The 22,625-nt window shown below is 45.8% G+C and overlaps 1 protein-coding gene across 1 annotated transcript in view; it reads right to left on the reverse strand.

Moving 5' to 3' along the window:
* LOC120052031 (DNA-directed RNA polymerase, mitochondrial-like) overlaps positions 1-22,625 on the reverse strand; it is a 56,304-nt gene that overhangs the window by 28,114 nt on the left and 5,565 nt on the right. The window contains 11 exon segments of the mRNA XM_038998897.1: positions 240-283; positions 286-361; positions 516-1,304; positions 2,786-3,025; positions 7,579-7,749; positions 8,572-8,739; positions 9,679-9,828; positions 15,728-15,905; positions 20,182-20,315; positions 20,423-21,270; positions 21,383-21,481. Of these exon segments, the coding sequence (XP_038854825.1) occupies positions 240-283; positions 286-361; positions 516-1,304; positions 2,786-3,025; positions 7,579-7,749; positions 8,572-8,739; positions 9,679-9,828; positions 15,728-15,905; positions 20,182-20,315; positions 20,423-21,270; positions 21,383-21,481 (2,897 nt within the window).

Genomic DNA, 22,625 nt, shown 5'->3' on the forward strand with positions numbered 1-22,625 from the left:
CTAAAATAACAGTATAGCGAGTAAATGAGACACCGCCTGTTAAGAGGTTGTAAATTGGAGAACCTTTAGAGGGGAGCTAAACAAAATGGACCCCTAGACCCTAGGAGTATGCAATATAGCAAAACTTTCACCTATTCAGAGGGTAATATGGAGCTATGACCGTATTGTATATACCTATCTAATCCTTTCAGATCTAAATGGAGGGTCAAGGGGTGGGGGTTAGAGGTCAGTGTCATTACCTGATGTACAGGAAAGTGGGAGATGAAGTGTGTGGGGTCAGGTATCTGACAGCGTTGGCTATCTCCATACAGCAGGCCAAGGCTTGCCAGGGTTCATCTGCATTCTGCCACCACTTCTTACCCTGCCGTGGAAACACACACACAACCACAGACAATACAGTATCAGATACCACAGATCAATGGTTAGATTATCTCTCAGTGGGTAGAATATTACAACCACAATCTATGAGCTGTAACAGTATGATAACAAACAGGACACATTGTTAGCAGACTGACGTTGAGGGGGTTGTCTGCAGAGTCCAGGATGTCGTCCATGATTGTGTTGGCGTACTCCAACCTGCCGGCCAGCGAGCTGCGTTTCTTCAAGCCTGTCAGGTTGACCAGGTGGATCTTCAGCCATTTCAGACCGCCCGGCCCCAGGCGCTTCCCCTCCGCAAACACCAGGATGGCCCTGGTCACATCGCTGCCCAGGTGGTTGAAGTAGGGCGGGCACGGGTACGTCCGCCCGCGGAAGTCCATGTTGTGGGGGAACCAGAAGACCTCGTCCCTCATGTGGTTGGCGATGGAGAGTTTATAGAGGGCATCCATCCTGAGGCTGTGCATCTCACTGCACTTCTTCTTAGCCATGATCAGCTCCCTCTTCAGGTGGGCCTTCTCGGCTGAGGAGTAGGTGGCCAAGTCCTGCTGGCTGTAGCGGAGGATCTTGGGGGCCTCGGAGTTGGGCGGCGGGACGTCCAGCTTCTCATTGCCCTTATCGTTGAAGATGGAGATGATGATGTCCAGCAGGGGCTGGTTGATCCTCCAGGCCGTGTTGCCCAGCTGGTTGAGGGAGTCAAGCACGGCATGCAGGTCAGCGTCCTGGCACTTCTCCAGCAGGATCTCATGCTGGTTGGCGCCAACCACCGTGCGCATCATCTTGGTGGGGGTGAGGAGGTAGGCGCCGAACTTGGCCGAGGTCCAGGGCATGGGCGGGTACAGCATGGGCATCACGTAGGAGTCAAAGGTCAGCGTGGTCTCCATGGCTTCCTGCTGCATCTGTGTTAGGATGGGGTGCGGCTTGATGACCTACAGCCAATCACAACACGAGAGATCCAATTAAATACATGAAATACAAAAACACAGGTACAGTACCAGTCCAATCAAATGTCTGCTCAAAAGCAGAGCTGAACGTTTTAATTAAGCTTCAGTAAAACAGGCAGCCTTATTTGCTGTGACAACGCCACCACATTAACCATGGCTTCTGGTGGAGAGCGCATGCGGCTGATTTATTTCCTGACTAAGTGTAATTGTGATGATGTAAATACTGTGGTTACCAGCTAAGGCAACTGGTTCATAGCAGTTTTAATCACGTGTGACAGCCGGAGACTAATTAGCTACTACCTGAAAGGTTTCACCAACCAAACCCACAGAGACACAGCATTGTAGAAAACATACTGTATAAACCAACAGTGTAGCCTAACACACAGAGAGACAACAGATTCAGTCCTTCAACCAGAGATATAACAAATCCAGTCCATCAACCAAGCAGATATTCCATGAAAAATAAATGAGAGAAGCATTGTGCAGCCTAACAACTGTGCATGCTGTAAAGATCATTAGGCTGCCCTCCTGCTGCCCTACCCTCTACCCCCCTGAGCCAGCACAGCAGAGGGAGGAGTGGCCAGAGACCAGCTTTGAAACCCACAGCGGATTGAGATGCCGGCAGGCACTTCTTTTACACCAGGAACGAGGCTCAGAGGACAAAATAGAAAGTGTCTTCATTTCCTTGTCAGTTATCCCAGAGCAGTCAATCAGCCAGCCAATTAAGGGGACAGTAAAAAAATGATTATTTCGGAAGCCACCCATCTTAAATGCGCTGCATGGTCAATCCGACATCTGCATTGGCTGTGCAGCATATACAGTGACACATCCTGTACAGAAGTCAGGGAATTCATAATTATTACGCTTCGCGGAGCAGCGCAGAGCTGTTGAGTAGAGCTGTTGTGAAGAAAATTGTCAAGGAAGTGAGTTTGTGTTTATACAGGACCTCCCGCCCCCACCTACCGTCAACCAATCAAGTCAATGCGGAGCGATACGGAGCCCTCCGCATTATAAACAAATGTGCGAGGCACACAGCGATGTGGTACGGAGCAACTGCATCACACCATACGGAGCCTCTGACCACATTTACAGACGAAGCATAAATTGGCTTTTAGTCAACAACTGCACCGCCGTCCACTCTTGCAGGGAAAGCGGTTTTATTATTCATATGCTTATGAGCCCGGACCGTGCAGGCAGAGAATAATATGAGGGAGCTGGGCTGTGAGAGGAGAGCTGAAGAGACAGACATAGCAGCTATAACAGACAGCCCTTTCCAAGACCAAGGTAGCCTGTTATGTTATGGCACCTTCTCACTGCTGCATTAACTGATTTCGCTCATAAAATATCAATGTGAAGACTAAGTCATGACACCAAAATGAGATGTCACGAAAATGACCCGAAGCCTTGGAAATCTGATGAAAAGAATTACTGGCATAAATCACTTCAAAATGTAGTGTACGATTTACCTGTTTGTTACTGCGGAAAGTGTACATGTGGTAGAGGACAGGGCTGAACTTCCTGTCATAGGCAGGGTTGAGGATGTCGCTGTTCACCTTCATGTGCTTGACCATGAGGTCCACCAGGTAGGTGCCCAGCTCCACCACCACCGTGTGGGGCCATTGGGTATTGTCCCCCAGCAGGGAGGGACCAGAGCTATGCTCCGACTCCAGCTTCCACCATCGCTCCCTAGGCAATATGTCAAATTCCTGCACCGCACAGTAAGGAAGTTCTTTAAGTCAAACAGTAGGTCAATGATTTAATACATCTTGTAATTTATCTGTAAAAACAGATAAAGACCAGATGTGGGTGGAAGAGTGACACATAGAAATAGAATGAATAGAATGGGCTTGGAACCTCTACCGCTGGCAATATGACTGGTAAACTCATGGGTACACTCGCAATGGCTGCCTGCCTTGTGATGCAACATTTCTATGGTAATGTAGAATGTTCATTCAAATTATGTTAACTGATGTGGCTCATGCTATGGAATGTATTTTTTGTAATGTCAGTTGAAACAACAAATCACAGCACATATTGATGGGTACACTTCCTGCTTTGCTCCTATGGGTACTCTCGCAATCGCCACCAGTCCACCCATTATGCCATCATTGACTTGAATGGGGACACCTGTTCTATTCATTTCATTTTCATTTTCATTACAGTACAACGGTTTGATTTGTTTGATCTTAGCTAGCTACATAGCCGTCTTTGTATCAAAGATAATTGTGTAGTTATTGAGGTTCGCTAGCCAGCTATTTTCGTCCTAACGTAACGTAACGTAGTCAACACTGCTAGCTAGCCAGCTAGCCACCGAATAGCAGCACTGTAGAAACGATTGCATTACAACGGAACGACTTGATTAGTGTAGTGTTAGCTAGCTACACAGTTGTCTTTGCTATCTTTGATTTGTTTGATCTTAGCTAGCTACTTAGCTAGCTACATAGCCGTCTTTGTATCAAAGATAATTGTGTAGTTATTGAGGTTCGCTAGCCAGCTATTTTCGTCCTAACGTAACGTAACGTAGTCAACACTGCTAGCTAGCCAGCTAGCCACCGAATAGCAGCACTGTAGAAACGATTACATTACAACGGAACGACTTGATTAGTGTAGTGTTAGCTAGCTACATAGTTGTCTTTGCTATCTTTGTATCGAAGATAATTGTGTAGTTTTGAGTAATTATCGGTTAGCTAGCCAGCTATTTTCGTCCGCCGCGCTGCCGTTCTCCTACCTAGTCAACACTGCTAGCTAACACTGCTAGCTAGCCAACTTCTACCGAATAGCAGCACTGTAGAAACTTACATTACAACGGAACGACTTGATTAGCGTAGTGTTAGCTAGCTACATAGTTGTCTTTGCTGTCCTTGTATCCAAGATAATTGTGTAGTTTAGAGAAATTTAGAGAAATTGTCGAGGTTACCTAGCCAGTTAGAGGTTACCTAGCCAGCTACACTTTCAAACAAAGTCAACAACGCAGCCACTGCTAGCCAGCCTACTTCACCAGCCAGCAGTACTATATCATTTTAGTCAATAAGATTTTTTTTTTTTTTGCAACGTAAGCTTAACTTTCTGAACATTCGAGACGTGTAGTCCACTTGTCATTCTAATCTCCTTTGCATTAGCGTAGCCTCTTCTGTAGCCTGTCAACTATGTGTCTGTCTATCCCTCTTCTCTCCTCTCTGCACAGACCATACAAACGCTTCACACCGCGTGGTCGCCGCTACTCTAACCTGGTGGTCCCAGCGCGCACGACCCACGTGGAGTTCCAGGTCTCCGGCAGCCTCTGGAACTGCCGATCTGCGGCCAACAAGGCAGAGTTCATCTCAGCCTATGCGTCCCTCCAGTCCCTCGACTTCTTGGCACTGACGGAAACATGGATTACCACTGATAACACTGCTACTCCTACTGCTCTCTCCTCGTCTGCCCACGTGTTCTCGCACACCCCGAGAGCTTCTGGTCAGCGGGGTGGTGGCACTGGGATCCTCATCTCTCCCAAGTGGACATTCTCTCTTTCTCCCCTGACCCATCTGTCTATCGCCTCCTTTGAATTCCATGCTGTCACAGTTACCAGCCCTTTCAAGCTTAACATCCTTATCATTTATCGCCCTCCAGGTTCCCTTGGAGAGTTCATCGATGAGCTTGACGCCCTGATAAGTTCCTTTCCTGAGGATGGCTCACCTCTCACAGTTCTGGGTGACTTTAACCTCCCCACGTCTACCTTTGACTCATTCCTCTCTGCCTCCTTCTTTCCACTCCTCTCCTCTTTTGACCTCACCCTCTCACCTTCCCCCCCTACTCACAAGGCAGGCAATACGCTTGACCTCATCTTTACTAGATGCTGTTCTTCCACTAATCTCACTGCAACTCCCCTCCAAGTCTCCGACCACTACCTTGTATCCTTTTCCTTCTCGCTCTCATCCAACACTTCCCACACTGCCCCTACTCGGATGGTATCGCGCCGTCCCAACCTTCGCTCTCTCTCCCCCGCTACTCTCTCCTCTTCCATCCTATCATCTCTTCCCTCTGCTCAAACCTTCTCCAACCTATCTCCTGATTCTGCCTCCTCAACCCTCCTCTCCTCCCTTTCTGCATCCTTTGACTCTCTATGTCCCCTATCCTCCAGGCCGGCTCGGTCCTCCCCTCCTGCTCCGTGGCTCGACGACTCACTGCGAGCTCACAGAACAGGGCTCCGGGCAGCCGAGCGGAAATGGAGGAAAACTCGCCTCCCTGCGGACCTGGCATCCTTTCACTCCCTCCTCTCTACATTCTCCTCTTCTGTCTCTGCTGCTAAAGCCACTTTCTACCACTCTAAATTCCAAGCATCTGCCTCTAACCCTAGGAAGCTCTTTGCCACCTTCTCCTCCCTCCTGAATCCTCCTCCCCCTCCTCCCCCCTCCTCCCTCTCTGCAGATGACTTCGTCAACCATTTTGAAAAAAAGGTCGACGACATCCGATCCTCGTTTGCTAAGTCAAACGACACCGCTGGTTCTGCTCACACTGCCCTACCCTGTGCTTTGACCTCTTTCTCCCCTCTCTCTCCAGATGAAATCTCGCGTCTTGTGACGGCCGGCCGCCCAACAACCTGCCCGCTTGACCCTATCCCCTCCTCTCTTCTCCAGACCATTTCCGGAGACCTTCTCCCTTACCTCACCTCGCTCATCAACTCATCCTTGACCGCTGGCTACGTCCCTTCCGTCTTCAAGAGAGCGAGAGTTGCACCCCTTCTGAAAAAACCTACACTCGATCCCTCCGATGTCAACAACTACAGACCAGTATCCCTTCTTTCTTTTCTCTCCAAAACTCTTGAACGTGCCGTCCTTGGCCAGCTCTCCTGCTATCTCTCTCAGAATGACCTTCTTGATCCAAATCAGTCAGGTTTCAAGACTAGTCATTCAACTGAGACTGCTCTTCTCTGTGTCACGGAGGCGCTCCGCACTGCTAAAGCTAACTCTCTCTCCTCTCATCCTTCTAGACCTATCGGCTGCCTTTGATACTGTGAACCATCAGATCCTCCTCTCCACCCTCTCCGAGCTGGGCATCTCCGGCGCGGCCCACGCTTGGATTGCGTCCTACCTGACAGGTCGCTCCTACCAGGTGGCGTGGCGAGAATCTGTCTCCGCACCACGTGCTCTCACCACTGGTGTCCCCCAGGGCTCTGTTCTAGGCCCTCTCCTATTCTCGCTATACACCAAGTCACTTGGCTCTGTCATATCCTCACATGGTCTCTCCTATCATTGCTATGCAGACGACACACAATTAATCTTCTCCTTTCCCCCCTCTGATAACCAGGTGGCGAATCGCATCTCTGCATGTCTGGCAGACATATCAGTGTGGATGACGGATCACCACCTCAAGCTGAACCTCGGCAAGACGGAGCTGCTCTTCCTCCCGGGGAAGGACTGCCCGTTCCATGATCTCGCCATCACGGTTGACAACTCCATTGTGTCCTCCTCCCAGAGTGCTAAGAACCTTGGCGTGATCCTGGACAACACCCTGTCGTTCTCAACTCACATCAAGGCGGTGACCCGTTCCTGTAGGTTCATGCTCTACAACATTCGCAGAGTACGACCCTGCCTCACACAGGAAGCGGCGCAGGTCCTAATCCAGGCACTTGTCATCTCCCGTCTGGATTACTGCAACTCGCTGTTGGCTGGGCTCCCTGCCTGTGCTATTAAACCCCTACAACTCATCCAGAACGCCGCAGCCCGTCTGGTGTTCAACCTTCCCAAGTTCTCTCACGTCACCCCGCTCCTCCGCTCTCTCCACTGGCTTCCAGTTGAAGCTCGCATCCGCTACAAGACCATGGTGCTTGCCTACGGAGCTGTGAGGGGAACGGCACCTCCGTACCTTCAGGCTCTGATCAGGCCCTACACCCAAACAAGGGCACTGCGTTCATCCACCTCTGGCCTGCTCGCCTCCCTACCTCTGAGGAAGTACAGTTCCCGCTCAGCCCAGTCAAAACTGTTCGCTGCTCTGGCACCCCAATGGTGGAACAAACTCCCTCACGACGCCAGGTCAGCGGAGTCAATCACCACCTTCCGGAGACACCTGAAACCCCACCTCTTTAAGGAATACCTAGGATAGGATAAAGTAATCCTTCTAACCCCCCCCCCCCCCTTAAAAGAGTTAGATGCACTATTGTAAAGTGGTTGTTCCACTGGATATCATAAGGTGAATGCACCAATTTGTAAGTCGCTCTGGATAAGAGCGTCTGCTAAATGACTTAAATGTAATGTAAATGTATTTCTGTGGAGTGTCATACCTTAGAGTCTTTGGCTAGTAGCTCAGCATATTCATTGTAGATATGGCTGAGCTTGTCCACCATCTGGTTGTGGCTCTTCAGGCGGATGCAGAACTTGTTGTGGACCCTGTTTCCCAGCTCCTTGGCCAGGATGTGGAGAGACTCCCCACTGGATGGCAAGTTAGACAGACTCTGACAAATATCAACATTATTAGGATCATCTGTATTTTATAGCATTACATTTGATATCACGCTACAAAGATGCTAAATAAACCTGACTTTAGAACTCTAGATACATCAGAGGTCTAAACGAGTCAAGGTCCAACATACTGCTGGGATGCAGTGGGCTTTACCTGAAGGGTCCAAACACAGAACGCCAAATTAAACGTTAGAACGTTCATATCATTTGTCAACCAGCTCAGACAATTTGATACCACTCAGAAAAATAAGAATTGAACCAACAGAGACACAGTATATGCATTGAGTGTACAAAACATTAGGAACACCTCCCTAATATTGAGTTGCACACAAGGTGTCAAAAGCGTTCCACAGGGATGCTGGCCCATATTGACTCCAATGCTTCCCACAGTTGTGATAAGTTAGCTGGATGTCCTTTGAGTGGTGGACCATTCTTGATACACATGGGAAACTGTTGAGCGTGAAAAAAACAGCAGCGTTGCAGTTCTTGACACAAACCGGTGCACCTGGCACCTACTACCATACCCCGTTCAAAGGCACTTAAATCTTTTGTCTTGCCCATTCACCCTCTGAATGTCACACACACACAATCCCTGTCTCAAGGCTTAAAAATCATTCTTTAACCTGTCTCTTCACCTTCATCTACACTTATTGAAGTGGATTTAACAAGTGACATCAATAAGGGATCATAGCTTTAACCTGGTCAGTCTATGTCATGTTTTGTACACTCAGTGTATATGACCCAAGGTCAGAGATAGTTGAGAGGATTAAGTGGGTTATATAATAATAATAATGATGATAATAATAGCTTTATACCTGGATCATGATGTCTACATAGTCCTTTTGGTCCATCAGACAGAGGTAGGGGTAGAGGCTGAGTCTGACGGCCTTCGGGGTGATGCTGGCCAGGATCATATTGCTCTCCCTCAGGGCCCCAACTAGGGCTTCGTGCCACACCATCCGCTGCTCTGCCAGTAGAGCCCTCTGAAACATTCACATACACCACCATCAGCACGGTAATACTGCATGGTACTGTGTGGTTCTGGTGGACGAAAACATGATGAACTATGGTCCATAAGCAAGTTCTGCCTTAGATCCACTTTGGATATGAGTTCAAAGTTGATGTCAAGTTAAACAACACACACCTTATAACTCATTTGGACTCGACTAGCTAGCCAATAACCATCTGTGGTATTCAGCATGTGTTCCGATTCAGATATTGTGATCGAACAGAACAGGTCTCCAGCCAGGTTGTGAAACTGGGTCAACCCTCCATCTAGGGGACTGTCATATTGCCTGACCATGCCAGGAGGAGAGCCCAGCTGACACAGAGCAGATAGGCTGATCTGGACTCTAGATGACTCCGCCCCCTCCTCAGGAGAGCCCCATCAAAATACATTATCATTCTGCTGTACATTATCATTCCGCTGTAAATGTTGCAGACCACCAGGGACCCTCGTCCTCCTGCTCCCAGTCTGAAACACTGTCTGGAGATGCAGGGAGAGTTTAAACCGTAAATGCCTGGCCCCAGATCACTGAGATAACAGGAGAGCCCTCAAAGCATTACATTTAAAGTTTTGACCGATGTCTGGAGATAAACTTCTCTCTCTGCTGACACTGATGGAACATAAAAAAATAAAATAAAAATCAACGTAATGAAAATATGATTTTGTCATTGGCAATGGATTAAATACAATTCCACCCCTTCAATGTAAAGCGATTTGAGATCTTATACAACTCCAATAATTGCTCATTTCAGGGCCATTAAAAACAAAATAAAGCATAGTATATTTCAGTGTGTCACTATCCCATAGTGTACAACTATAGTAGTATATTTCAGTGTGTCACTATCCCATACAACTATAGTAGTATATTTCAGTTTGGCCAAAATATACGTCTAGGTGGGTGGGGCAGTTTGTTTACCATCTTGGCCATGTGTGGGGTAACAGGCTTCATGGCCTCCACAGAGTGAATGGTGATGGTGCTGGCCTGCTCCATGCTCAGCTGACGGCTGAACCTCTCCCGCAGTTCCTCCAGGCTGAAGGCCAACTTGGGGTACTTAGCATCTGCCCTCTGAAACCCACACAGGTCAGAGGGTTCAGAGAGGCCATACACAGACAGGGTTTTCCAGGGAGAGACTTTTACATCACAGGAGAGAGACACTGGAAGGGAGCATACATTAGACCTAATGTCTATTATCAGAATCAATATTAGATACATTGAGAATACTCACATAGCTATTTTGGAATGCGTGTGTGCACATTCGAGCGTGTTTGTCCAGGCTCTCTGTGTGTGTGTGTGTGTGTGTGTGTGTGTGTGTACAGTCCTAGCCAGTGCGTGTGTGTATTCTGAATAATATTAGTGTGTGGTGATGGGGAGGGTTTGGTCAGGTCAGGGTGCGTCGCTAAGTGTGTGTTGACAGTGCAGTCAGCTGCCAACACACAGAGCATTACGCAGCCTTAATTACTAGACCAGGGATTATCAACTAGATTCAGCCGAGGGTAGATTTTTTCTTTAGCGGATGGTCAAGGGGCAGGAACACAATTACAAATAATTTGTAGACTACAAATTGACCGCAAGAAGCCCAAACATATATAATATTTGACTAAACCATAATCTCAAACTTTTCTTACATTTGTATACAATCGCATACACTCAGTGGCCAATTTATTATGTACACAACCCTGTTCACAAAAATGGTTCGCTCCTATAGACCGTGAGTCACGTTCCCATGGCTTGCTATAAAAAGGAGGCAGACAGGCATCCGGTAACTGTTTGATTGAACGTTAGAATGGGAAAGTGACCTAAGCGACTTTGAGCGTGGTATGATCGTCCTGGGCTTTTCACACACGACAGTGTCTAGGGTTCACGGAGAATTGTGAAACCAACTAAAAAAAACATCCAGTCAGCGGCAGTCCTGTAGGCGAAAACAGATTGTTGATGAGAGAGGTCGAAGGAGAATGGCAAGAATTGTGCAAGCTAACAGGCGGGCCACAAACAGACAAATAACGACGCAGTACAACAGTGGTGTGCAGAACGGCATCTCGGAACGCACAACTCGTCGGTCCTTGTCATGGATTGGCTATTGCAGCAGACAACCACACCGGGTTCCATTCCTATCAGCTAAGTCGGTAAGTCAGTCCTGTGACTCAGTTGGTAGAACATGGCACTTGCAACGCCAGGGTTGTGAGTTCAATTCCCATGGGGGACCAGTACGAACAAATATCTGAAAATGTAAGTCACTACTGTAAGTCACTCTGGATAAGAGAGTCTGCTAAATGACAAAAATGTTTTTAAAAAACTAAAAGAAGCGGTTCCAGTGGGCACACGATCAACACTGGACAATTGAGTGGAAAAACATTGCCTTGTCCGACGAATCTCAATTCCTGTTGCATCATGCTGATGGCAGAGACAGGATTTGGCGTAAGCAGTAAGCAAAGTGCATGGACCCATCCTGCCTGGTGTCAACGGTACAGGATGGTGAGTGGAATGTTTTCCTGCCACACGTTCGGTCCCTTGATACCAATTGTGGAACACGTCCATGCCCCGAATAATTCAGGTTGTTCTGGAGGCAAAGGGGGGGTCCGACCCAGTACTAGATGGGTGTACCTAATAAACTGGCCACTGAGTGTATACCTCTCTATTATGTGTGGGAAAACTTTGGAACAGATTTCCAAAATTCTAAATCACTGATGTGCTGGTGTATTTACACCCCACAAAAATTGCTCAGAAAACTTGGGGTGCCAAATAAAATCACCTGCGGGCCAAATTTGGCCAGTTGGGGAACCCTGCACTAAACGCTTAGTCTGCTGCCAACACACAGAACATTACCCAGGCTTAATCACTAGACATTCAGCTCCACAAGACTATAAAGTAAACAGATTGCTCATTATGCTCGGCATAATAAGGTGTAGTCACATCTGTGTGCATCTGTGTGCTCCATCAATTACTACATCAATTACTATATTACTGAGTATACACTCAGTGGCTGGTACCTTGACTGCTTGGCATTTCATTTCCGAGATCAAACTGAAAATCAAATGATATGCGTTTACAAAGGAGTATGAATATTCCTATGTTTACATCTATAATTGGATGGTAACACATTTAAGGTCAGTGTAGTTCTGTCTGTCGGTCTCTGTGTGTGTCTCTGTCTGTGTGTTTGGTGCTTGGAGTAAAGGCACTAAATGGACTAAGGCAGGCCCACGCCACCATTCCCCCTGTGCCTGCAGTCACCTGACAGAGAGCAATAAAGAGGACACGAGGGCCCAAACTAACGCAAACCAAACCGAGCCTCAATTAACAGCCAGTAGCTATGCAAATTAACATCCATCCCATCACCCTCCCGTGGCCAATTAAAAAATAAATATGCTTATACTGCATCTTTACATGCTGCTGCTTTAAGCTTAACCCACACCAAAGGTCTGGCTGGCACCCAATTAAAAAGCTCATAGAAAGTGGCGGCACATATATCTCATTATATAAACACACAGCTGGCTAAGTGGTCCAGTGAGAAGGGTACTGAGTAGGCCTACATACTGAGAGGGCCTGTGTACTTTTTCATGTTGTAATTTATTATTGAAAGTGGGCGTCCGTGACCTGTGCAAGGACATCTGGGTATTATCAGTTAACACTTCATAGAAGGGTTGATGTACGGTGTCTCTTTATTAACACTGGAGACACAGGAAGAGACACTAAATATGTCCGCAAAGGAGAGGCCGCTTGAACGGCAGCGAAAATAAAACGAAAGTTTCCACGGGAGATAAGTCACTTGGTCACTGGCTCTAAGGCACTAAAGCATGGCACAATACTAGTCTTACTTAAAGAGCAAGCTTTGCTGCTGAGGAACTACAGTATATACACTGATGTATTTGGACGCATATATTTACATTTTAGTCATTTAGCAGACACTCTTATGTTATAACATTCTGTTTCAGTGCTTCTATGGCAGTTCATGCTGGGCCATGAGAGAGGACTGAATAATAAGTATGTTCATGTGTATTGTTGTTTGCGTGTGTAGAAGTGTGTCAGACACTTGTTTCTGCCCAGGGGCAGAGATTGTCCAGAGACGGAGCAGAGCCAGCATGGACCGGAATGGGACAACCAAGTCTCCCTCCCTTTCCTTCTCACTCTCTCTTCTAGCTAGGACCCCTGGCAAAGGCAGAACTGTCAGCTAAACCATAGATCAAGTGCAGTAGGGCACCAAGATTAATGAGTTGGCTCATAATGATAGAAATGTAATATCCCCCTCACAGGAGAACACAGCATCTCCTAACACTAGATCAAACTGAATTTCTGCACATCTAATTTGCAAATAGTACTAGTATATATATTATTCTAATGTGCAGTTTCGACTTCCCGTGAGACGGTGTTATGAAAACTTGGCACTGAGTTAAAAAACAACTCCTTCTCTCCCCATGGTACAAGCACAGCTACAAATACATCCTGTATGGCAAAAAGTGAATCGTGTGAGAAAGCATAGCAGCACCACTTAACCCTAACAGAAATCCCACTATGCCCTCAGACGAACCATCAAACAGGCAAAGCGTCAATACAGGATTAAGATTGACTCCTACACCGGTTCTGACTCTCGTCGGATGTGGCAGGGTTTGAAAACTATTACGGACTACAAAGGGAAACCCAGCCGCGAGCTGCCCAGTGACGCAAGCCTACCAGACACGCTAAATGCCTTTTATGCTCGCTTCGCGGCAAGCAACACTGAAGCACGCATGAGAGCACCAGCTGTTCAGGACAATGGTGTGATAACGCTCTCGGTAGCCAATGTGAGCAAGACCTTAACACAGATCAACATTCACAAAGCTGCGGGGCCAGATGGATTACCAGGACGTGTACTCAAAGCATGCACTGACCAACTGGCAAGTGTCTTCACTGACATTTTCATCCTCTCCCTGACCGAGTCTGTAATACCTACATGTTTCAAGCAGACCACCATAGTCCCTGTGCACAAGGAAGCGAAGGTAACCTGCCTAAATGATTACCACCCCGTAGTTATCACGTCAGTAACCATGAAGTGCTTTGAAAGGCTGGTCATGGCTCACAACAGCATCATCCCGGATACCCTAGACCCACTCCAATTCACATACCGCCCCAACAGATCCACAGATGACTCAAATCGCACTTCACACTGCCCTTTCCCACCTGGACAAAAGGAATGCCTATGTGAGAATGCTGTTCACTGACTACAGCTCAGCGTTCGACACCATAGTGCCCACAAGGCTCAACACTAAGCTAAGGACTGGGACTAAACACCTCCCTCTGCAACTGGATCCTGGACTTCCTGATGGGTCGCCCCCAGGTGTTAAGGGTAGGCAACAACATCCAGGACCTATATACTAGGCAGTGTCAGAAAAAAGCCCCAAAAATGTGTTAAAGACTCCAGTCACCCAAGTCATAGACTGTTCTCTCTGCTACCAAAACTCTTAAGGACCAAAAGGCTCCTTAAGAGCTTCTACCCACTAGCCATAAGACTGCTGAACAATTAATCAAATGGCCATCCCCCCCATTTGTTTTTAACACTTCTGCTACTCGCTGTTTATTATCTATGCATAGTCACTTTACCCCTACCTCCACGTACAAATTACCTCAACTAACCTGTAACCCAGAACATTGACTCAGTACCCCCTGTATATATCCTCGTTATTGCTATTTTATTGTGTTACTTTTTATTATTTTTTACTTTAGTTGGTAAATATTTGAACACTTTCTCAAACTGCATTGTTGGTTAAGGGCTTGTAAGTAAGTATTTCACAGTAAGGTCTACACATGTTGTATTCGGCACATGTGACAAATAAAGTTTGATTTGGTTGTAATTGCTCCTGTAAGTCGCTCTGTAAATGTATTTTATTTATTTAACCCTTATTATCAGGTAAGTTGACTGAGAACACATTCTCATTTACAACAACAACCTGGGGAATAGTTACAGGGGAGAGGAGGGAGGATGAATGAGCAAATTGGAAGCTGGGGATGATTAGGTGGCCATGATGGTAGGAGGACCAGATTGGGATTTTAGCCAGGACACCAGGGTTAACACCCCTACTCTTATGATAAATGCCATGAGATCCTTAGTGACCACAGAGATTCAGGACACCCGTTTAACGTCCCATCCGAAAGACGGCACCTTACGCAGGGTCATGTCCCCAGTCCCTGTCATGGGGCATTGGGATTTTATTTTTTTAGACCAGAGGAAAGAGTGCTTCCTACTGGCCCTCCAACACCACTTCCAGCCGTATCTGATCTCCCATCCAGGGACCAACACTGCTTAGCTTCAGAGGCAAGCGAGCAGGCAAGCGAGCAGTGGGATGCAGGGTGGTATGCTGCTGGATACTGCACCATGATTACATAGAGATTGTTATAGGACAAACACATGACACAGTCCAACCACTGCTTCCAGAGAACCCTCCAGGCCTGGGGTGAATTTATTACGCTGATTGTTGCGAAACGTTTAGTCTGTTGCAAAACCGTTTACTCCAAACGGAAACGTTTTGCAACAAAAACGAGTTTATATTGCTCAAATTCAGGTAGGTCCCTCCACGTTTCGTTCAATTTGCTCTGTTTGGTTCATAAACAATAAACGGTTTCTGTTGCAAGACGTATACACCCCTAGACTGAGAAAAAGCATGTTATGTGTCAGACAGCATGGCTGCATGACAGCGAGAGGGACAGAGAGACACATTTCTGTCTCCAACAATGGAAAGAGTGTTCTATTCTATTTCTTTCTAGTCCAGTCACTATAGATTCAATAATGATTATATTTTACTCGATTCATAATAAATAATAATTTATTTGATGTATATAGCACTTTTCATAATAGATCTCTCAAAACGCTTCATAAGCAAAAAACTAACATAAAGGACAGGTACGATCAAGCAATAAAAGCCAAGTCTCTGAATTCTGCATCCTCCGCAGATGGGTTGACGTGTCTACTCGACTCATATGTTGACATGTGTCCTACCTCTGTGTAGAAGTCTTTGACCAGCGGTGAGGAGCAAGTGTGCAGGACAGTGTTGATGCTGGGTTGAAAGTCTGGTTCCACAGTGTGGATGGCCCTCAGCACCATGTCCCTCTCATCCTGCCTGAACACACAGCATCTGAACAGCTCTTCCACACACAGGCCATCTTCTTCTGTCCTTCATCTGACGCAGGACCCTGAGGACAGACAGGGGGAAAAATGTCAGAGACAAGATAGCAAACCTCAGTCAGTACTCCCTACAAAGTTGCATTTTGCATATTTCTTTCAAATAGCCATTACTTACAGATGAGTGCCTTGGGGACGGATAAAGGCAATGGATGGATTACAAGTGTTGATAATCTTCTGGTAATATTATCTTATTTGCTTGAAGTAAAAAGTTAGGCATGTACTTTCATCAGCATAAAAAACATAGAAGTCAACTTTTTGACCTTGGTCTTCAGAAGGTGAACGAGGCCTGATGTCGGATCTGGTTTACTGTGGCCCCATGGTGACTTAATTATATTTAAAGCACCTCGGCTCCGATATCATATGCATGGCTTTATTATGCTGATTGACAATGCCAGCATAACAAACATAATTTTTGCCCCAGAAGCATTGGAAATATCAGGCAGTCCACAGACCGGTCACAGAGCACGTTGTGTCATTTTATTTCAAATGATGGTCATCCTGAGACTCCATACCTGCCATGACTGGACTGTTGAATTCAGGAGATAGCGATGTGCACACAGCCAGTGGAATACAAAATGTAGTGTATGGAGCAACAACTGAAGCTGAAGAGGGATTGAGGAAACTAAGGCCTGGCTAATTCAAAGCGGCCCGTTGGATAACCGATGGAGCCTTTGGGAACTAAGCAAGAGACAAAGCTGAAGTGTACTACGAAGCTAAGTCAACCTGAATGTCTGAGAAAGGGCATGTTGTGTGTCAGACAGCATGGCCGCATGGCATGCTGGAAATAGTGTTCTGTTCTATTTCATTCTAGTCCAGTCTAGTTACTATAGATTCCAGAATTAATCTATTTTACTCTACTCATGGGATTAAACCATTTTTTTGAAGCTTTATTTAAGTAGGCAAGTCAGTTAAGAACAAATTCTTATTTACAATGACGGCCTACCCCGGCAAATCCCGGACCACGCTGGGCCAATTGTGCGCCGCCCTATGGGACTCCCAATCACGGCCGGATGTGATGCAGCCTGGATTCGAACCAGGTACTGCAGTGACACCTCTAGCACCGAGATGCAGTGTCTTAGACCATGATGAGGTGAGTCGTCTACCCTACTCTACTCTGGGGTTGAGGTCAATTGCTCCTATATGTGACTGTTTCAGAGCACTGTATGAATGCCGTCTGTCAGTAGGAAGGAAAAGTTATGCTGTGGCATGTGATGTGTAACACCTCGATGTAACTCAGAGACAGAGGTCCCTGGTGGGCTTGTGTTAGCACTGCCCTCTAATGGAGTAAAACAGAATACTGCGACAGTGACAAAGGGATGAGGTATCGGAGGGGGGAAGATTTGTCATCAATGAGAGAATATTCCTTTGCCCTCCACAGCTTTCTGCAAGACAGTAATTAAATAGCATTCACAGAACCAAACGGAATCCGGGAGAGATATTGGAATGGCCATTAAAGACTCCCTGTACTGTTTAGAATGTTCAAGAGACACTGAGAAAATGACAAAGAGGAGATTAGGCCTTGTTCTCTCAGTGTGGTCTGGAGGAATAAAGAGACAGGGGCGGGGATTACACTGCTATCAGCTCGCAGGGAGATGACGAGCAAGAGAGCGACATAGCTGAATTGTGCAAGCTGAAGATAAACTTTAGTTCTGTAGGAATGAGATGTGCTTTAAAAGGATGCTAGCCACCAGGCACAGTGCCACTGTGGACAATGGAACCCAGATCAGGCCAGGAGATACAGTATGACTAGAGACAGAAAGAGAGGGGGAACTTGAGACGAACAGGGGAAGGGGAGGAAGAACAGTGTGAGAGAAAGATGGCTGGGCTGAAGAGGGAGCAGGAGAGCACCACTGCAGAACAACAATGTCATTGGTATCACCATACAGTGATCGATGGACCAACCAGCTGGCCCTATCCACCCCTACTGCTCTGCAACATGCTCTGTCATTGGGCCACACTGCATAGGGTGACATCCTCAGGGGGGACAGCAGAGTAGGGCGGGATAGCCAGAGACAAGAGGGTCAGCGTCATGATAGTCTGAAAGACCACTCGAAAGGAAATCACTTTCACCACAATCGCAGACTGACTCAGGATTCTCTGCCGTGACTCTGTATTCAGACAACCTGCAGTTCTACACAACAAGGTTAGAAACCAAATCTGATAGAACAGTCTGTGTCATGAATACCATTACCAGACAGTTTTTGCAGATATTTTTTTAAATCTCCTTTTGAATGAATTAGCCTAACGTTCTAGTCAGCATATTGACATTGACAAATTGAGTTCCACCAAGCCTCCAAACAGACTGTTATTTCCTTGTCCAATAAGCATAATCAAATTACTGACAGCAGGTTGTTAAAACCTCTCTAGGGTACGTGAGACGTTAGCGACCCACCTCCTCAACAGCCAGTGACACTGCTGGGCGCCAAATTCTAATACAAAAATACTCATTGTAAAGATTCAGAAAACAAAACATATTTTACATAGGTTTAAAGATTAACTTCTTGTGAATCCAACCACGGTGTCAGATTTAAAAAATGCTTTACGGCAAAAGCATACCTTACGATTATTTGAGAACATAGCCCACTAGACAAATCATTACAAACAGTAACCAGCCAAGTAGAACAGTTACACAAGTCAGAAATAGAGATAAAATTAATCCCTTACCTTTAATGATCTTCATATGGGTGCACTCAGAAGACATTAATTTACTCAATAAATGTTCCTTTTGTTCGATAAAGTCTCTATATATCCAAAAACCTCAGTTTTGTTTGCGCGTTTTCTTCAGTAATCCACAGGCTCAAACGCAGTCAAAACAGGCAGACAAATGTATCCGTAAAGTTAATAGAAACATGTCGAACGATGTTTATATTCAACCCTCAGGTTGTTATTAGCCTAAATAATCGATAATATTTCAACCGGACAATAACGTTGTCAATATAAAAGATAAACAAGAAAGGCACTCTCTCTGGTCGCGCGAATGAAAAATCTCTGTGACATGGCAGGTCCACTCATTCAGACTGCTCTTATTCCCTCATTTTTCAGAATACAAGCCTGAAACCATTTCTAAAGACTGTTGACATCTAGTGGAAGCCACAGGACGTGCAATTTGAGTCCTAAGTCAATGGATACTGTCATGGCATTGAATAGAAAACCACAAAACCAAGAAGAAAACTAATTCCTGAATGGATTTTTCTCAGGTTTTCGCCTGCCAAATCAGTTCTGTTATACTCACAGACACTATTTTAACAGTTTTGGAAACTTTAGAGTGTTTTCTATCCAAATCTACCAGTTGTATGCATATCATATCTTCTGGGCCCGAGTAGCAGGAAGTTTAATTTGGGCATGCTTTTCATCCAAAATTCCGAATGCTGCCCCCTACCCTAGAGAAGTTAACACATACAAACACATACAGTATCAATCACAATCCATTTGGCCTGACTGAAATCCATTTGGCCCGGTCTCTGTATAGTCAGCCAGCAGATTGTCCTGGCCTACATCAGATAGGGACATTCATTAAGATATAGCGAGATCCCTCTCCCTCTTCCAGGACTAGGTCTATATTAACATTTATTTTGACAGTGAGTCATGCTGAGACCATGGTCTCTTTCACAGATGAGCCCTGTAAAACACATCAATACACATATCAGTATACACAATGTATGCCGCCATGCTAAATGTCATGCAATAAATCTGTCTGGAGGAAGCATGCAGTCACCGACACCACCAATGGAGACTTCTCATTCAGGATGCCTGCCTAGCGCCTCCTCACTTCCAGGAAAGACGCTTCGCTGGCACCCATAACACCTCTCCACACACAGCTGGCCCACGTGCTCAGCCCTCAAAAAATGCCCCACGCAACAACGTATTACAGGAAATATAATGGCAGCATCCTCTAGACTAGAGGGTATTGAGTGGCCTGGTCCTAGACTGGGTAGAAATAGCGATGATCTCATATTTAAATAGTGTTGAAATCCCAGTATCTCTAGACACGCTCGTTAACACTGGATCACAGAGGCGGCTAGAATAAAGAGAAATATTAACCGCAAAGCTAATAGGAGAGTCTGACATCTAGTGGGAAACTCAGGCTACAAATGCACTGGCCATCTAGTAACAATCATCCAAGACCACAACGAATTCTCATACACATTTAAAGCAGTCTAGGCATTGTTTTGTTTAACAGTCAAATATTATCATATTTACCTAATGTCAACAAGTTCCAGATGAACCTAAGTTAGGTTCTGTAAATGGCTGTCTGTGGGTTAGCCTACCTGTTGATGACCTTTGGAGAACAGTTAGGGTTTCGGCCCATACACTCCAGTGCAGCAGAGTAGGAGGTGAGGTTAGGCTTCAGACCTGCCTCTTCTACCAGAATGAACATACGTCCAATCTGGTTCAAAGAGCCCTGCAGTTGTCCACATGGAGAATAAGGAGGTAATGCAGAATTTAGAGACTTGTGTAGACAAAGTATTAGAATTGTAGAATTCTAATACAAGAGTGAGCAGCACTTACCTTCTTGGCCCAGACCCTCATCATGACGTTGTAGAGTCCTATGTTGAGCAGGTTGCGTCGGCTGATCATGCGGTGGTGAGTGAGCAGGAGGCGCTGGGCTCGGTCAATGTCGCCACAGACCACACAGGCCTCCAGGTAGCAATGCACACTAAGCTGGACGCCCTCGTACATCCTGGCCTCGCTGTTATCCTGCACGAGCTCCGGGCTGGCCGACATAGCCCACTGGTTAAGCTTCCTCTCCAACTTCTCCACCTCAGACAGCTCCTGGGCCTTGGCCTCCGCCTTCCTCTCCACCTCAGCCAGCTCCTGGTCCCTGGCCTCAGACAACTCAGGAGCCGGCTCCTTTGAGGCTTTCCCCTTTCCTTTGGCTTTTCTAATAGGCACAGTTGCAGCAGCAACCGGTGCATCTGCCATAGTGTGTGCTTGGTTTGCAGTTGGCTCTTGGTTTTTCAGAGACTTGCTCTTTTTAGAGGTCGATGCAGTCTTTTTTCCTGCTTTTGTCGATATGTTTTTTTGTGCGGTACCTGGTAGCATCAGTTTTCCTTTTCTGCTTTTCACAGGTTTATCTTCTATGCCTAGCTTCAGGTTCAGTTTCTTTGTTTTAGTCGTCTTCTCCTGAATCAGTTTCTCCATCCAGCGGGATTTGGAGGCTGAAGCATCTTTGCCCCCTCCCTTACTAATAGTCTGTCCCACCTTGGGCAACTCAGTCCTCACCCCAGAAACATTTTTGTGACTCTTCCCTGAAGAAGCCCCTCTCCCCGACTTGGAAGCGTTGGCAAATTGTACCTTTGCATGTTGGACATCTAAAACAATGTCAGACTGGAGTTGCTGGATTCTGGCTTCAAGCACTGGAAAAAAAGAACGAGACAGAGAAAATACTAGCATTGTGATATAATAGAAAACAAACATGTAAAAGCATTTGAGGGATCACATGCATGATGAAAGGAATTTATTACATACCATCTAACAGCTGAGATTGTTCCCATACTCGTTTTTTCCCACCCTCTTTCTTTGGGATCAGAGCTGAGAAATGGCTTCGTTGTGATGTCCATGGTGGATCTGTAAGAAGATTGTTGTGAAAATTACTATATACAGTGCCTTGCAAAAGTATTCATCCCCCTTGGAGTTTTTCCTATTATGTTGCATTACAACCTGTAATTTAAATGGTTTGTAAAGGGATTTCATGTAATGGACTAGAGGTCGACCGATTATGATTTTTCAACGCCGATACCGATACCGATTATTGGAGGACCAAAAAAGGCCGATACCAATTAATCGGCCGATTTTATTTTTATTTGTAATAATGACAATTACAACAATACTGAATGAACACTTATTTTAACTTAATATAATACATCAATAAAAATCAATTTAGCCTCAAATAAATAATGAAACATCTTCAATTTGGTTTAAATAATGCAAAAACAAAGTGTTGAAGAAGAAAGTAAAAGTTCCTTGCTCAGAACATGAGAACATATGAAAGCTGGTAGTTCCTTTTAACATGAGACTTCAATATTCCAAGGTAAGAGGTTTTAGGTTGTAGTTAAAATAGTATTTATAGGACTATTTCTCTCTATACCATTTGTATTCCATATACCTTTGACTATTGGATGTTCTTATAGGCACTTTAGTATTGCCAGTGTAACAGTATAGCTTCCGTCCCTTTCCTCGCTCCTACCTGGGCTCGAACGAGGAACACATCGACAACAGCCACCCTCGAAGCAGCATTACCCATGCAGAGCAAGGGGAACAACTACTCCAAGTCTCAGAGCGAGTGACGTTTGAAACGCTATTAGCGCGCACCCCACTAACTAGCTAGCCATTTCACATCGGTTACACCAGCCTAATCTCGGGAGTTGATAGGCTTGAAGTCATAAACAGCGCAATGCTTGAAGCACAGTGAAGAGCTGCTGGCAAAACGCACAAAAGTGATGTTTGAATGAATGCTTACGAGCCTGCTGCTGCCTACCATCGCTCAGTCAGACTGCTCTATCAAATATCAAATCATAGACTTAATTATAACATAATAACACACAGAAATACGAGCCTTTGGTCATTAATATGGTCGAATCCGGAAACTATAATTTCGAAAACAAAACGTTTATTATTATCGCATATACCCTGACTCTGCGTGCAATGAACGCAAGAAAAGTGACACAATTTCACCTGGTTAATATTGCCTGCTAACCTGGATTTCTTTTAG

The sequence above is a fragment of the Salvelinus namaycush genome, chromosome 8 (assembly GCF_016432855.1).
Source record: "Salvelinus namaycush isolate Seneca chromosome 8, SaNama_1.0, whole genome shotgun sequence".
Taxonomy (NCBI): Eukaryota; Metazoa; Chordata; class Actinopteri; order Salmoniformes; family Salmonidae; genus Salvelinus; species Salvelinus namaycush.